Source organism: Bombina bombina, chromosome 8, assembly GCF_027579735.1.
Source record: "Bombina bombina isolate aBomBom1 chromosome 8, aBomBom1.pri, whole genome shotgun sequence".
NCBI lineage: Eukaryota > Metazoa > Chordata > Amphibia > Anura > Bombinatoridae > Bombina > Bombina bombina.
In genome coordinates, this window is record NC_069506.1 from 338510804 (window position 1) to 338528468 (window position 17665).

The 17665-nt window shown below is 34.7% G+C and overlaps 1 protein-coding gene across 1 annotated transcript in view; it reads right to left on the bottom strand.

Moving 5' to 3' along the window:
• The window catches only part of LOC128639041 (NXPE family member 2-like), a 24732-nt gene extending 22309 nt beyond the window's left edge, over positions 1-2423 (bottom strand). The window contains exon 1 of the mRNA XM_053691182.1: positions 2334-2423. Within this exon, the coding sequence (XP_053547157.1) occupies positions 2334-2423 (90 nt within the window). The remainder of the gene's footprint in view (positions 1-2333) is intronic.
• Positions 2424-17665: the final 15242 nt, after the last annotated feature.

Genomic DNA, 17665 nt, shown 5'->3' on the forward strand with positions numbered 1-17665 from the left:
ACACAAGTTCTCTATTACTCTCCGAAAACGTACTCTACAATACACTGTGATTCTTCCAAGCACAGTAAAAGAGAGAGCTAGATTAAGAAAAAAGACTGGCGCTCTATAGAGATAAGAGCTTGTGAGAGTTAAATATTCAATAGAAATGAGGTTGTAATAGAAAATATTTAATAATATACTATGGATCTTACATATAATATATATATATAAAATGTATCAATGTAAAACAAATATTAAGCTTATTCAACCAGTACCAATCAGTATCAATACTATATTAAGCTTATTCAATCAGTACCAATCAGTATCAATACTATATTAAGCTTATTCAATCAGTACCAATCAGTATCAATACTATATTAAGCTTATTCAATCAGTACCAATCAGTATCAATACTATATTAAGCTTATTCAATCAGTACCAATCAGTGTCAATACTATATTAAGCTTATTCAATCAGTACCAATCAGTATCAATACTATATTAAGCTTATTCAATCAGTACCAATCAGTATCAATACTATATTAAGCTTATTCAATCAGTACCAATCAGTGTCAATACTATATTAAGCTTATTCAACCAGTACCAATCAGTATCAATACTATATTAAGCTTATTCAATCAGTATCAATCAGTGTCAATACTATATTAAGCTTATTCAATCAGTATCAATCAGTATCAATACTATATTAAGCTTATTCAATCAGTACCAATCAGTGTCAATACTATATTAAGCTTATTCAATCAGTACCAATCAGTATCAATACTATATTAAGCTTATTCAATCAGTACCAATCAGTATCAATACTATATTAAGCTTATTCAATCAGTACCAATCAGTATCAATACTATATTAAGCTTATTCAATCAGTACCAATCAGTATCAATACTATATTAAGCTTATTCAATCAGTATCAATCAGTATCAATACTATATTAAGCTTATTCAATCAGTACCAATCGGTATCAATACTAATATCTAAAGAATGAAACAATAATAAAAGTCAAGGTGCTATATCATTCGTGTATATCATTCACCAAAAAAAAGTGAAGTGAAAAATATTTTTTTTTACAACTTTGTTTTTTTTTACTGAAATTTTTTACACACAACTACTGCAGGGCTTCTCTGTGTCCCCTTTGTTCAGAAACAGCAAACATGCATGGCTTTGAAATTGTTTTTTGGCAATTAGAAGGCCACTAATTGCAGCTGTGCGCCACACTTCCTGGCAGAGAAGGGGTTAATCAGTTAGCTGTTATGGGTGAAATATATTGTAGTGTAGAGACTATCCTCCAATCCTAACAACTCCAACCCCCTGCTCCCTACCTGATCCCTCCCAAACACCTCTCTTCCCCTCCCCTTCCTACCACTGGTCACCACCATATTAGATACTGGCAGACAGTTTGTCAGTATGCAGTTAAGGGATTTTATTTTATTTTTTTTAAATATTTTATTTTTCTAATTTTTTGTAGTGAATAGAACCCTTCTCAACCACCCATCTCCCTGATCCCCTCCAAGCAGTTCCCTAACCCTTCCACTACTCCCCAACATTTATGTTACTGGCAGCCTTTTTGATAGTAACAAATTACACTTATTATTTACTTTATTTGAAATTATATATATAAAATTCTGTAGTATACACCTTCACACTCCCACCTCTAAGATCACACTTTTTCTGTAGCATAGGGTCCCCCTCCATTTCATTTTCTGTAGCGTAGGGCCCCATCCCTCTCCCCTGCCTTCCGCTTCTGTAGTGTGTAGAGAACCCTGCACCTCCCTCCCTCCTCCTCACTGGGCCACCCACCTGCTTCCCTCCCACCACTGCCACTGGGCACCAACAAACAACCGTTACAGAGAATGGCACTGTGTGTAATGATCCAGCAATCTGGCTTTATATAGTAATGGAGCACAATCAGTGGTCCTTTACCATTTGAAGGCAAATAACTTCTAGTCCCAGCTACAGTCTCCACTCTCTAAACTACAATATACCTCTCTGTTGGATGTAGGTACTTCATCAACAAAGTACACTGGGCAAAATATTGTGTGATGTAGTATCTACATCCAAATTGTGCAAGAATTTAAATATATACTTAGTATGCTCTCATTCAAAGTAACTAGATATCTACAAAGTATACTAAACAAGAGAGGTACATTTACTAATAGAACTATAATTAAAAAAAAATGTAAGTTCTGTCTGAATCAAGTTTAATTTGATATTTTATTTTTGTGGTAACAAAAAAAAACAAAAAAAGAAGATTTTCTCAGTGTTAAATAGTTGAATTTATTTAACAATTGAATTTACCCTTTGGTATAACCGTAAGAGCACAGTCATATTTCTTACCTGAAATGGTTTTTGGTGCCACATAAAGCCAAGTACAAATATCATTGTGAACAAAATGGGAAGGAACAGTCTAGTCTTTATAAGGGCCATGTAGACATGTACAACCAATATGCTGTTTAAAAAGAAAACAAAAATAGGTTTACAAAATGTCAAATTAGTGATGACCCAAACAAAAATGCTGAATTTTAATATAAAGGGGTATATATAGTAGATATATGGAAACAACATTTTAACAATTTGTACACTTTACTAACGGCATGACCCTCTTAATCACTCCATCCTTGTATAAATTATTATGGAGACTTCCGAGAGACAGACCTCTTTGAATCCATTAACCCCTTGAAGACCACGACATACCATGTATGTAGCCAGTCGTTACGTTTTTTGTTTTGTTTATAATAGCACAGGTCCAGCAACAATAGCGACTGTCAGAGAGACAGCACTATTAATAACGCATTCCCCATAGAAAGACCAGCGATATACAGGGTACGTTGCTGGTCCGTAAGAGGTTAAGAAATGGGGATGAACCTGTAAGTCCTAGAGGGATATGTGCTGTCTGACATAGACAATAATGAGAGTCTTAGGAATGACAAATTTCACAGAAGGCCTGATGAGCAAATACGTCTGCTTGGAGAGAAATTGTAGTGCAGACTTCAAAGGGGCTGAACTCGTTGAATGCTCAAACATAAAGGGTGGAACTTTCCAGCATTGCGAAATCTCTCTCATTTCTGTATATGAAGGAGAGATTAGCCAAGTGCAATAAAGGGTTTTGTTACTTTTACACTGCATTGTATTTTATATTACTTTACATTTCAGATTGTGTCCTTTCAGTATTATTACATTTATGCTTTGCACTTTTTATTTTCTATTGTAATACATTTAAATTTAGATCCAGTAGTGATTTTGCAAATTCTTATTATGTTTTGAAAGTTTCTGTGTTACTTTTACAAATTAGGATCATAATTTGTTTATTTCTGTGTATAATTTACAGCTTACATTGCACTTTTATTTTCCCTATTTTCAAAACACAGCTTCAGAAATTGGGGATGTAATTTGTATCCAAACTAGATAATATTTGCTTATTAGGCCCATAGCAATTATTGAAGCTCTCTAGAAAACTGAAGCTGTCAGTTTTTCAGTTTTATTTTAAATAGAGTAAAATGTATTTTGTGAAATATACACATAAATATATATCCTAGTTTGATAAAGTTACACAGAAAGTGTGAAAGCATAATCAGAATTTGTAGAATAAAATCCCAAATACAATGCTGTATATAAAATAAAATATAAAATACAAAGTGCAAAGTTTGAATGTAATACAGCTTAACCTGAATTGTAAAGTAATATGAAATACAAAGCACAAAGTGTAAATGCAGCAGAACTATAATGTTTTGCAGTTCTATCATGCACTGGGCTTGACTCTCCTTCACATATAGACATGCAGGGAATGTCCCTTGAAGAAGTGTGGCAAAATCTGCCTTTTAAGAATTTCAGTAGTGATCTTGCAGTGCTGTAGGATCATTTTAGGTAACGGTAAACACATAGATCAGGCATTTCTTATTCAAACATCCTGTCACTTGCAGAGCTCATACTTCATATAATTGGTTCAAGCCATTCAGAGCTTCCCCAAGCTCAAATGTATAATCCAAACAAGCAGAACACAGCTGCACTTCTAAAAAAAAGGAGGAAACTCTTTATTGGTAGCAGAGTGGGCCCAGGGTGAGGTGCAGGGTAACAGAAAAGCCCATGTCAATGAACGGTTGTGAATTATTATTTTTTTACGTTTAATTTGTATTTGCTTCTAGTTTAGTTGGCGTTATTTTCTCTGTTAAACAAGTGTACCGTGAATTTGAAACATACTTCACCAGCATACATCTGGCAAGATAAAAAATTAAAACACTCAGTTGTAAAATGCGTGGAGAATATAATAAGAGATGTGAAACAACTTCAGACACACACAATGAATGCACCTTACCAACCCAAAGAACATCTTTGTTTTGTCTAACTAAAGGAACAATTAGAATTTTTTTACAAATTGCAAACTAAAAACATTGCTATTTGCAAAAGCTAAATGCATTAGAACACAAAACAGAAGTAATACAATTTAAATGTAATAAAACTTTAAGAACAAAATCTGAAGTGTAAAACAAAATAAAAATATAAAGCACAAAGTGTAAATCAACTAAACTTTCATGTTATGTTGTGCTATATTGCACTGTGCTTTCCTTTAACATCTAGAAATGCATGGAACATCCCTTAGAAAGATATAGCAAAATTATATATATATATATATATATATATATATATATATATATATATATATATAATTTGCAGAACTCAGTAGACCACAATCTACCCTGTCATCTCTTTTGAAAGCTATATACAGTCCCCATACCAGATCTGTGAGCTACTTAAAACCATTTTTAGAGTTATCTTCACCCTAAATTTATCTATCCCCTTTAATCCCTCTGTACATCAACTTACTATACCCCAATCTCTATCACTACCCATGAACCCATACCTTCCTTGTCCTGCTGTTCCCCTTGCCCAAATCTCTTTCTATTTCTTATCAATTTTCTTTCCCCTCTGAATCTCCCTGATCCAGAGCCTGGTATTTATCCCTTCTCATCATGGTCTTGAAACTAGGCACATACACACATACTAAATTAATCACCCTTTTCCCCCCAAAAACGAATTAGCAGAATAAAGATACAAAGGCTTTTTTATGTTGGCAACCATTAGATGCGAATGTGGGCTCTAAGTTTCTAGAGTTCCATCCTTATGCTTGTGCTGCCCTACATTTCTCTGGTGCTGAGCCACAACAGCTTCATACAATGCTGTGCTAATTCAGAGCAGGTTAACCCAAGCCCTTCTAGGGGAGCTCTACCTGCCTGGATAATTCATAACTTTATAGCCACCTCTAGGGACTGTGGTTAGCATAATTAGTTATGCAGACATTGCATCACAGAAATTGACATTTGCTCTAAATAAAAAGGAGAGAGAATACATTAATAAAATAAGGTTAGAGCAGAAAAAATCCCTAAATGCTCACTAAGTAAACCTAGCAAGTCAAACCTTACATAAGACTCAAGGGCCTGAAATACCTCCCAGTTATATACCCACAACAAACCGAAGATCAAACAGCCATATGCTCACACAGACACCTACATGCATGAAACCAGGAAGCGCATGCGCACAAACAAGGACCAAAGGAGAGACCGGCACACATAGACAAGCAATCACAAATTTGTGAGTACACACACATATAGACCCTACAAACATCCACACACACACATAGCATCTCACAAATATCCACATGCAATTACCCACACAAGCATTAGTCATTTGCACGCATAATCAAACAGGCATCCATCGTGCACATTCCAATAAGTAACCACAATTAGGAACATGCACATACAACCCCAATTCCGGAAAAATTGGGACAGTATGGAAAATACAAAAAATCAACCAAAAGGAGTCATTTGAAAATTCAATTCAACCTGTACTATATTGGAGACACATTATTAACACATTATTTGATGTTTTATTTTGTGAATTTAATGTATTTTTAAAAATATATACTCATTTCAAATCTGATGACTACAACACATTCCAAAAAAGTTTGGATGGGGCAATTCAGGACTAATAGTGATGTGACAAGTTTAAATAAGAAGGTGATGTGAAACAGGTGAGGCAATCGTGTAATCATAGTATATAAGGAGCCTCCAGAAATGCTTAGTCCTTCAAGAGCAAGTCGAGGCCTGCCAATCTGCCAACAGATACATCAGCGAATAATCCAACATTTTGAGAACAACATTCCCCAAAGACAAATTGGTAGGATTTTGGGCATTTCACCTTCTACAGTGCACAATATAATTTAAAGGTTCAAGGAATCCAGTCAAACCTCCGTGCATAAAGGGCAAGGCAGAAAACCAATTCTGAATACGCGTGATATCCGATCCTTCAGACTTCATTGTTTTAAAAACTGTCATTAGTCTGTAATAGATATCCTGACATGGGCTTGGAAATACTTTGGTAAACCTTTGTAAGTCAACACCATTCGTCGCTGCATCTACAGATGCAAGTTAAGGCTTTACTATGCAAAGCAGAAGCACTACATCAACACTGTCAAGATGTGCTGTTGGTTTCTCTGGGCTGGGTCTCATCTGAGATGGACAATAGCACAGTGTAATCGTGTTTTGTGGTCCGATGAGTTCACATTTTGGAAAACATCAGCCGTCATGTTCTCCAGGCCAAAGAGGAAAAGGACCATCCAAGCTGTTATTAGTGTCAGGTCCAAAAGCTTTGTATGGGGGTGTGTCTGCCCATGGCATGCGTAACTTGCACATCTGTGAGGACACCATTAATGCAGAAATATATGTATACAGTTTGGAGCAACATATGCTGCCATCCAGACGTCGTCTTTTCCAGGGACTTTCCTGCATTTTAAAGCATTACAATGTTAAACCATATTCTGCCCTGATTGTAAGTGCATGGTTTGTGTAAGCAGATAGTGTGGGTGGTAGCATGGCTTGCCTGCAGTACTGACCTGTCTCTGATTGAGAATGTGTGGCGCATTATAAAGCCCAAATTAAGGCAACGAAGGCCCGTACAATTGCGCAGCTGATGACAAGCATAATGGACGATTGGGGGGAAATTCCGCTTGCCAAACTTAACCAACTGTTATCTTCAGTGCCCAAATGCTTAAAAAATGTTATTAAAAGAAAGAATATGTTACACAGCGGTAAAAAATTGACAGTTCCAACATTTTTGAAGTGTGTTGCAGTCATCATATTAAAAATAGCGTATATTTTCAAAAATACATTAAATTGACAAAGTAAAACATCAAATAATGTGTTCATAATATATTTTCAATATAGTACAGGGAGAATTGAGCTTTCAGATTACTCATTTTTTTTTTTGCATTTTCCATACTGTCCCAACTTTTTTGGAATTGGGGTTATAGAAGCAGGTAACCACACAAACAGCAACTTACATACAGACACTTACAGACATGCTCATGTACAGTTATATACAGACACTTACAGACATGCTCATGTACAGTTATATACAGACACTTACAGACATGCTCATGTACAGTTATATACAGACACTTACAGACATGCTCATGTACAGTTATATACAGACACTTATAGACATGCTCATGTACAGTTATATACAGACACTTACAGACATGCTCATGTACAGTTATATACAGACACTTACAGACATGCTCATGTACAGTTACATACAGACACTTACAGACATGCTCATGTACAGTTATATAAAGACACTTACAGACATGCTCATGTACAGTTATATACAGACACTTACAGACATGCTCATGTACAGTTACATACAGACACTTACAGACATGCTCATGTACAGTTATATACAGACACTTACAGACATGCTCATGTACAGTTATATACAGACACTTACAGACATGCTCATGTACAGTTACATACAGACACTTACAGACATGCTCATGTACAGTTACATACAGACACTTACAGACATGCTCATGTACAGTTATATACAGACACTTACAGACATGCTCATGTACAGTTATATACAGACACTTACAGACATGCTCATGTACAGTTATATACAGACACTTACAGACATGCTCATGTACAGTTACATACAGACACTTACAGACATGCTCATGTACAGTTACATACAGACACTTACAGACATGCTCATGTACAGTTATATACAGACACTTACAGAAATGCTCATGTACAGTTACATACAGACACTTACAGACATGCTCATGTACAGTTATATACAGACACTTACAGACATGCTCATGTACAGTTATATACAGACACTTACAGACATGCTCATGTACAGTTATATACAGACACTTACAGAATGCTCATGTACAGTTATATACAGACACTTACAGACATGCTCATGTACAGTTATATACAGACACAGACATGCTCATGTACAGTTATATACAGACACAGACATGCTCATGTACAGTTATATACAGACACAGACATGCTCATGTACAGTTATATACAGACACAGACATGCTCATGTACAGTTATATACAGACACTTACAGACATGCTCATGTACAGTTATATACAGACACTTACAGACATGCTCATGTACAGTTATATACAGACACTTATAGACATGCTCATGTACAGTTATATACAGACACTTACAGACATGCTCATGTACAGTTATATACAGACACTTACAGACATGCTCATGTACAGTTATATACAGACACTTACAGACATGCTCATGTACAGTTATATACAGACACTTACAGACATGCTCATGTACAGTTATATACAGACACTTACAGACATGCTCATGTACAGTTATATACAGACACTTACAGACATGCTCATGTACAGTTATATACAGACACTTACAGACATGCTCATGTACAGTTATATACAGACACTTACAGACATGCTCATGTACAGTTATATACAGACACTTACAGACATGCTCATGTACAGTTATATACAGACACTTACAGACATGCTCATGTACAGTTATATACAGACACTTACAGACATGCTCATGTACAGTTATATACAGACACTTACAGACATGCTCATGTACAGTTACATACAGACACTTACAGACATGCTCATGTACAGTTATATACAGACACTTACAGACATGCTCATGTACAGTTATATACAGACACTTACAGACATGCTCATGTACAGTTACATACAGACACTTACAGACATGCTCATGTACAGTTATATACAGACACTTACAGACATGCTCATGTACAGTTATATACAGACACTTACAGACATGCTCATGTACAGTTACATACAGACACTTACAGACATGCTCATGTACAGTTACATACAGACACTTACAGACATGCTCATGTACAGTTATATACAGACACTTACAGACATGCTCATGTACAGTTATATACAGACACTTACAGACATGCTCATGTACAGTTATATACAGACACTTACAGACATGCTCATGTACAGTTATATACAGACACTTACAGAATGCTCATGTACAGTTATATACAGACACTTACAGACATGCTCATGTACAGTTATATACAGACACAGACATGCTCATGTACAGTTATATACAGACACAGACATGCTCATGTACAGTTATATACAGACACAGACATGCTCATGTACAGTTATATACAGACACTTAAAGACATGCTCATGTACAGTTATATACAGACACTTACAGACATGCTCATGTACAGTTATATACAGACACTTACAGACATGCTCATGTACAGTTATATACAGACACTTATAGACATGCTCATGTACAGTTATATACAGACACTTACAGACATGCTCATGTACAGTTATATACAGACACTTACAGACATGCTCATGTACAGTTATATACAGACACTTACAGACATGCTCATGTACAGTTATATACAGACACTTACAGACATGCTCATGTACAGTTATATACAGACACTTACAGACATGCTCATGTACAGTTATATACAGACACTTACAGACATGCTCATGTACAGTTATATACAGACACTTACAGACATGCTCATGTACAGTTATATACAGACACTTACAGACATGCTCATGTACAGTTACATACAGACACTTACAGACATGCTCATGTACAGTTATATACAGACACTTACAGACATGCTCATGTACAGTTATATACAGACACTTACAGACATGCTCATGTACAGTTATATACAGACACTTACAGACATGCTCATGTACAGTTATATACAGACACTTACAGACATGCTCATGTACAGTTATATACAGACACTTACAGACATGCTCATGTACAGTTATATACAGACACTTACAGACATGCTCATGTACAGTTATATACAGACACTTACAGACATGCTCATGTACAGTTATATACAGACACTTACAGACATGCTCATGTACAGTTATATACAGACACTTACAGACATGCTCATGTACAGTTATATACAGACACTTACAGACATGCTCATGTACAGTTATATACAGACACTTACAGACATGCTCATGTACAGTTATATACAGACACTTACAGACATGCTCATGTACAGTTATATACAGACACTTACAGACATGCTCATGTACAGTTATATACAGACACACATAAACAGGCACCCATAGACACCCAAATTCACATGCACACAGAAACGTGGGAGCGATAACATCTGGAAGTTGGACACGCTAAATCCCTCACTTAATAAACTTCTACAAATCTAAAATCCTCTAAGCCAAAGATTCATTAAAAAATAGAAAGAAATTGTTTTTTTTTCACTCTTTATAAAAGTAAATGTATACCATATCCCTTTAAAGCACATTTTAAACATTTATTTTAATGAAAAATATATATTTTACTTTTAATATTTATAAATATGAGTGAAATACTTTATTTTATTGTAATCTGAGCAATTGTACGAAATTCATATAAAATATAAAAATAACCCAATATACAAATATGCAGAAATATATACAAACAGATCACACATTTATAGTCTACTCAAGATTCACAAAATAATATAAATGCACACTAAACATATTTACACACACATATGTACACAAAAAATACCAACCCATAAATGAAGTCTACACATACACTTGTATAAACCCAGTAATCATACATATACACAGGCTAATCACATAACTTGTATAAACCCAGTAATCATACATATACACAGGCTAATCACATAACTTGTATAAACCCAGTAATCATACATATACACAGGCTAGTCACATAACTTGTATAAACCCAGTAATCATACATATACACAGGCTAGTCACATACACTTGTATAAACCCAGTAATCATACATATACACAGGCTAATCACATACACTTGTATAAACCCAGTAATCATACATATACACAGGCTAATCACATACACTTGTATAAACCCAGTAATCATACATATACACAGGCTAATCACATACACTTGTATAAACCCAGTAATCATACATATACACAGGCTAATCACATAACTTGTATAAACACAGTAATCATACATATACACAGGCTAATCACATAACTTGTATAAACCCAGTAATCATACATATACACAGGCTAATCACATACACTTGTATAAACCCAGTAATCATACATATACACAGGCTAATCACATACACTTGTATAAACCCAGTAATCATACATATACACAGGCTAGTCACATACACTTGTATAAACACAGTAATCATACATATACACAGGCTAATCACATACACTTGTATAAACCCAGTAATCATACATATACACAGGCTAATCACATAACTTGTATAAACCCAGTAATCATACATATACACAGGCTAATCACATAACTTGTATAAACCCAGTAATCATACATATACACAGGCTAATCACATAACTTGTATAAACCCAGTAATCATACATATACACAGGCTAATCACATACACTTGTATAAACCCAGTAATCATACATATACACAGGCTAGTCACATACACTTGTATAAACCCAGTAATTAAACATATACACAGGCTAGTCACATAACTTGTATAAACCCAGTAATCATACATATACACAGGCTAGTCACATACACTTGTATAAACCCAGTAATCATACATATACACAGGCTAGTCACATACACTTGTATAAACCCCATGTAATCATACATATACACAGGCTAATCACATAACTTGTATAAACCCAGTAATCATACATATACACAGGCTAGTCACATACACTTGTATAAACCAAGTAATCATACATATACACAGGCTAATCACATAACTTGTATAAACCCAGTAATCATACATATACACAGGCTAATCACATACACTTGTATAAACCCAGTAATAATACATATACACAGGCTAATCACATACACTTGTATAAACCCAGTAATCATACATATACACAGGCTAGTCACATACACTTGTATAAACCCAGTAATCATACATATACACAGGCTAATCACATAACTTGTATAAACCCAGTAATCATACATATACACAGGCTAATCACATACACTTGTATAAACCCAGTAATCATACATATACACAGGCTAGTCACATAACTTGTATAAACCCAGTAATCATACATATACACAGGCTAGTCACATACACTTGTATAAACCCAGTAATCATACATATACACAGGCTAATCACATACACTTGTATAAACCCAGTAATCATACATATACACAGGCTAATCACATACACTTGTATAAACCCAGTAATCATACATATACACAGGCTAATCACATACACTTGTATAAACCCAGTAATCATACATATACACAGGCTAATCACTACACTTGTATAAACCCAGTAATCATACATATACACAGGCTAATCACATACACTTGTATAAACCCAGTAATCATACATATACACAGGCTAGTCACATAACTTGTATAAACCCAGTAATCATACATATACACAGGCTAGTCACATACACTTGTATAAACCCAGTAATCATACATATACACAGGCTAGTCACATACACTTGTATAAACCCAGTAATCATACATATACACAGGCTAATCACATAACTTGTATAAACCCAGTAATCATACATATACACAGGCTAGTCACATACACTTGTATAAACCCAGTAATCATACATATACACAGGCTAGTCACATACACTTGTATAAACCCAGTAATCATACATATACACAGGCTAGTCACATACACTTGTATAAACCCAGTAAATCATACATATACACAGGCTAGTCACATACACTTGTATAAACCCAGTAATCATACATATACACAGGCTAATCACATACACTTGTATAAACCCAGTAATCATACATATACACAGGCTAGTCACATACACTTGTATAAACCCAGTAATCATACATATACACAGGCTAATCACATACACTTGTATAAACCCAGTAATCATACATATACACAGGCTAATCACATAACTTGTATAAACCCAGTAATCATACATATACACAGGCTAATCACATAACTTGTATAAAACCCAGTAATCATACATATACACAGGCTAATCACATACACTTGTATAATCCCAGTAATCATACATATACACAGGCTAGTCACATACACTTGTATAAACCCAGTAATCATACATATACACAGGCTAATCACATACACTTGTATAAACCCAGTAATCATACATATACACAGGCTAATCACATACACTTGTATAAACCCAGTAATCATACATATACACAGGCTAATCACATACACTTGTATAACCCAGTAATCATACATATACACAGGCTAGTCACATACACTTGTATAAACCCAGTAATCATACCTAATACACAGGCCTAATACACATACACTTGTATAAACCAAGTAATCATACATATACACAGGCTAGTCACATACACTTGTATAAACCCAGTAATCATACATATACACAGGCTAGTCACATACACTTGTATAAACCCAGTAATCATACATATACACAGGCTAGTCACATACACTTGTATAAACCCAGTAATCTTACATATACACAGGCTAGTCACATACACTTGTATAAACCCAGTAATCATACATATACACAGGCTAATCACATACACTTGTATAAACCCAGTAATCATACATATACACAGGCTATTCACATACACTTGTATAAACAAAGTAATCATACATATACACAGGCTAATCACATACACTTGTATAAACCCAGTAATCATACATATACACAGGCTAATCACATACACTTGTATAAACCCAGTAATCATACATATACACAGGCTAATCACATACACTTGTATAAACCCAGTAATCATACATATACACAGGCTAGTCACATACATTGTATAAACCCAGTAATCAAACATATACACAGGCAAGTCACATACACTTGTATAAACCCAGTAATTAAACATATACACAGGCTAGTCACATACACTTGTATAAACCCAGTAATCATACATATACACAGGCTAGTCACATAACTTGTATAAACCCAGTAATCATACATATACACAGGCTAGTCACATAACTTGTATAAACCCAGTAATCATACATATACACAGGCTAGTCACATACACTTGTATAAACCCAGTAATCATACATATACACAGGCTAGTCACATACACTTGTATAAACCCAGTAATCATACATATACACAGGCTAATCACATACACTTGTATAAACCCAGTAATCATACATATACACAGGCTAGTCACATAACTTGTATAAACCCAGTAATCATACATATACACAGGCTAGTCACATACACTTGTATAAACCCAGTAATCATACATATACACAGGCTAGTCACATACACTTGTATAAACCCAGTAATCATACATATACACAGGCTAATCACATACACTTGTATAAACCCAGTAATCATACATATACACAGGCTAATCACATAACTTGTATAAACCCAGTAATCATACATATACACAGGCTAATCACATACACTTGTATAAACCCAGTAATCATACATATACAAAGGCTAATCACATACACTTGTATAAACCCAGTAATCATACATATACACAGGCTAATCACATAACTTGTATAAACCCAGTAATCATACATATACACAGGCTAGTCACATACACTTGTATAAACCCAGTAATCATACATATACACAGGCTAATCACATACACTTGTATAAACCAAGTAATCATACATATACACAGGCTAGTCACATACACTTGTATAAACCAAGTAATCATACATATACACAGGCTAATCACATAACTTGTATAAACCCAGTAATCATACATTTACACAGGCTAATCACATAACTTGTATAAACCCAGTAATCATACATATACACAGGCTAATCACATACACTTGTATAAACCCAGTAATCATACATATACACAGGCTAGTCACATACACTTGTATAAACCCAGTAATCATACATATACACAGGCTAATCACATAACTTGTATAAACCCAGTAATCATACATATACACAGGCTAGTCACATAACTTGTATAAACCCAGTAATCATACATATACACAGGCTAGTCACATAACTTGTATAAACCCAGTAATCATACATATACACAGGCTAATCACATACACTTGTATAAACCAAGTAATCATACATATACACAGGCTAGTCACATAAACTTGTATAAACCAAGTAATCATACATATAAACAGGCTAGTCACATACACTTGTATAAAACCCAGTAATCATACATATACACAGGCTAGTCACATAACTTGTATAAACCCAGTAATCATACATATACACAGGCTAGTCACATACACTTGTATAAACCCAGTAATCATACATATACACAGGCTAGTCACATACACTTGTATAAACCCAGTAATCAATACCATATACACAGGCTAATCACATACAACTTGTATAACCCAGTAATCATACATATACACAGGCTAATCACATACACTTGTATAAACCCAGTAATCATACATATACACAGGCTAATCACATAACTTGTATAAACCAGTAATCATACATATTACAGGCTAATCACATACACTTGTATAAACCCAGTAATCATACATATACACAGGCTAGTCACATACACTTGTATAAACCCAGTAATCATACATATACACAGGCTAATCACATACACTTGTATAAACCAAGTAATCATACATATACACAGGCTAGTCACATACACTTGTATAAACCCAGTAATCATACATATACACAGGCTAGTCACATACACTTGTATAAACCCAGTAATCATACATATACACAGGCTAGTCACATACACTTGTATAAACCCAGTAATCATACATATACACAGGCTAGTCACATACACTTGTATAAACCCAGTAATCATACATATACACAGGCTAGTCACATACACTTGTATAAACCCAGTAATCATACATATACACAGGCTAGTCACATACACTTGTATAAACCCAGTAATCAAACATATACACAGGCTAATCACATACACTTGTATAAACCCAGTAATCATACATATACACAGGCTAGTCACATACACTTGTATAAACCAAGTAATCATACATATACACAGGCTAATCACATAACTTTGTATAAAACCAGTAATCATACATCATACACAGGCATAGTCCACATCACTAGTATAACACCCAAGTAATCATAACATATACACAGGCTACGTCACATACACTTGTATAAACCCAGTAATCAAACATATACACAAGGCTAGATAACATACCTCTTGTAATAAACCCAGTAATCATACATATACCACAGGCTAGTCACGATAACTTGTAATAACCCAGTAATCATACATATAACACAGGCTAGTCACATACACTTGTATAAACCCAGTAATCATACCTATACAAGGCTAGGCCTAGTCACATACCCTTGTATTAAACTCAGTAATCTCATACTTATACACCAGGCTAGTCACATACACTTGTATAAACCCAAGTAATCATACATATACACAGGCTAGTCACATACACTTGTATAAACCCAAGTAATCATACATATACACAGGCTAGTCACACTACACTTGTATAAACCCAGTAATCATACATATACACAGGCTAGTCACATACACTTGTATAAACCCAGTAATCATACATATACACAGGCTAATCACATACACTTGTATAAACCCAGTAATCATACATATACACAGGCTAATCACATACACTTGTATAAACCCAGTAATCATACATATACACAGGCTAATCACATAACTTGTATAAACCCAGTAATCATACATATACACAGGCTAATCACATAACTTGTATAAACCCCAGTAATCATACATATACACAGGCTAATCACATACACTTGTATAAACCCAGTAATCATACATATACACAGGCTAATCACATACACTTGTATAAACCCAGTAATCATACATATACACAGGCTAATCACATACACTTGTATAAACCCAGTAATCATACATATACACAGGCTAATCACATACACTTGTATAAACCCAGTAATCATACATATACACAGGCTAGTCACATACACTTGTATAAACCCAGTAATCATACATATACACAGGCTAATCACATACACTTGTATAAACCCAGTAATCATACATATACACAGGCTAGTCACATAACTTGTATAAACCCAGTAATCATACATATACACAGGCTAATCACATACACTTGTATAAACCCAGTAATCATACATATACACAGGCTAGTCACATACACTTGTATAAACCCAGTAATCATACATATACACAGGCTAGTCACATAACTTGTATAAACCCAGTAATCATACATATACACAGGCTAATCACATACACTTGTATAAACCCAGTAATCATACATATACACAGGCTAATCACATACACTTGTATAAACCCAGTAATCATACATATACACAGGCTAGTCACATACACTTGTATAAACCCAGTAATCATACATATACACAGGCTAATCACATAACTTGTATAAACCCAGTAA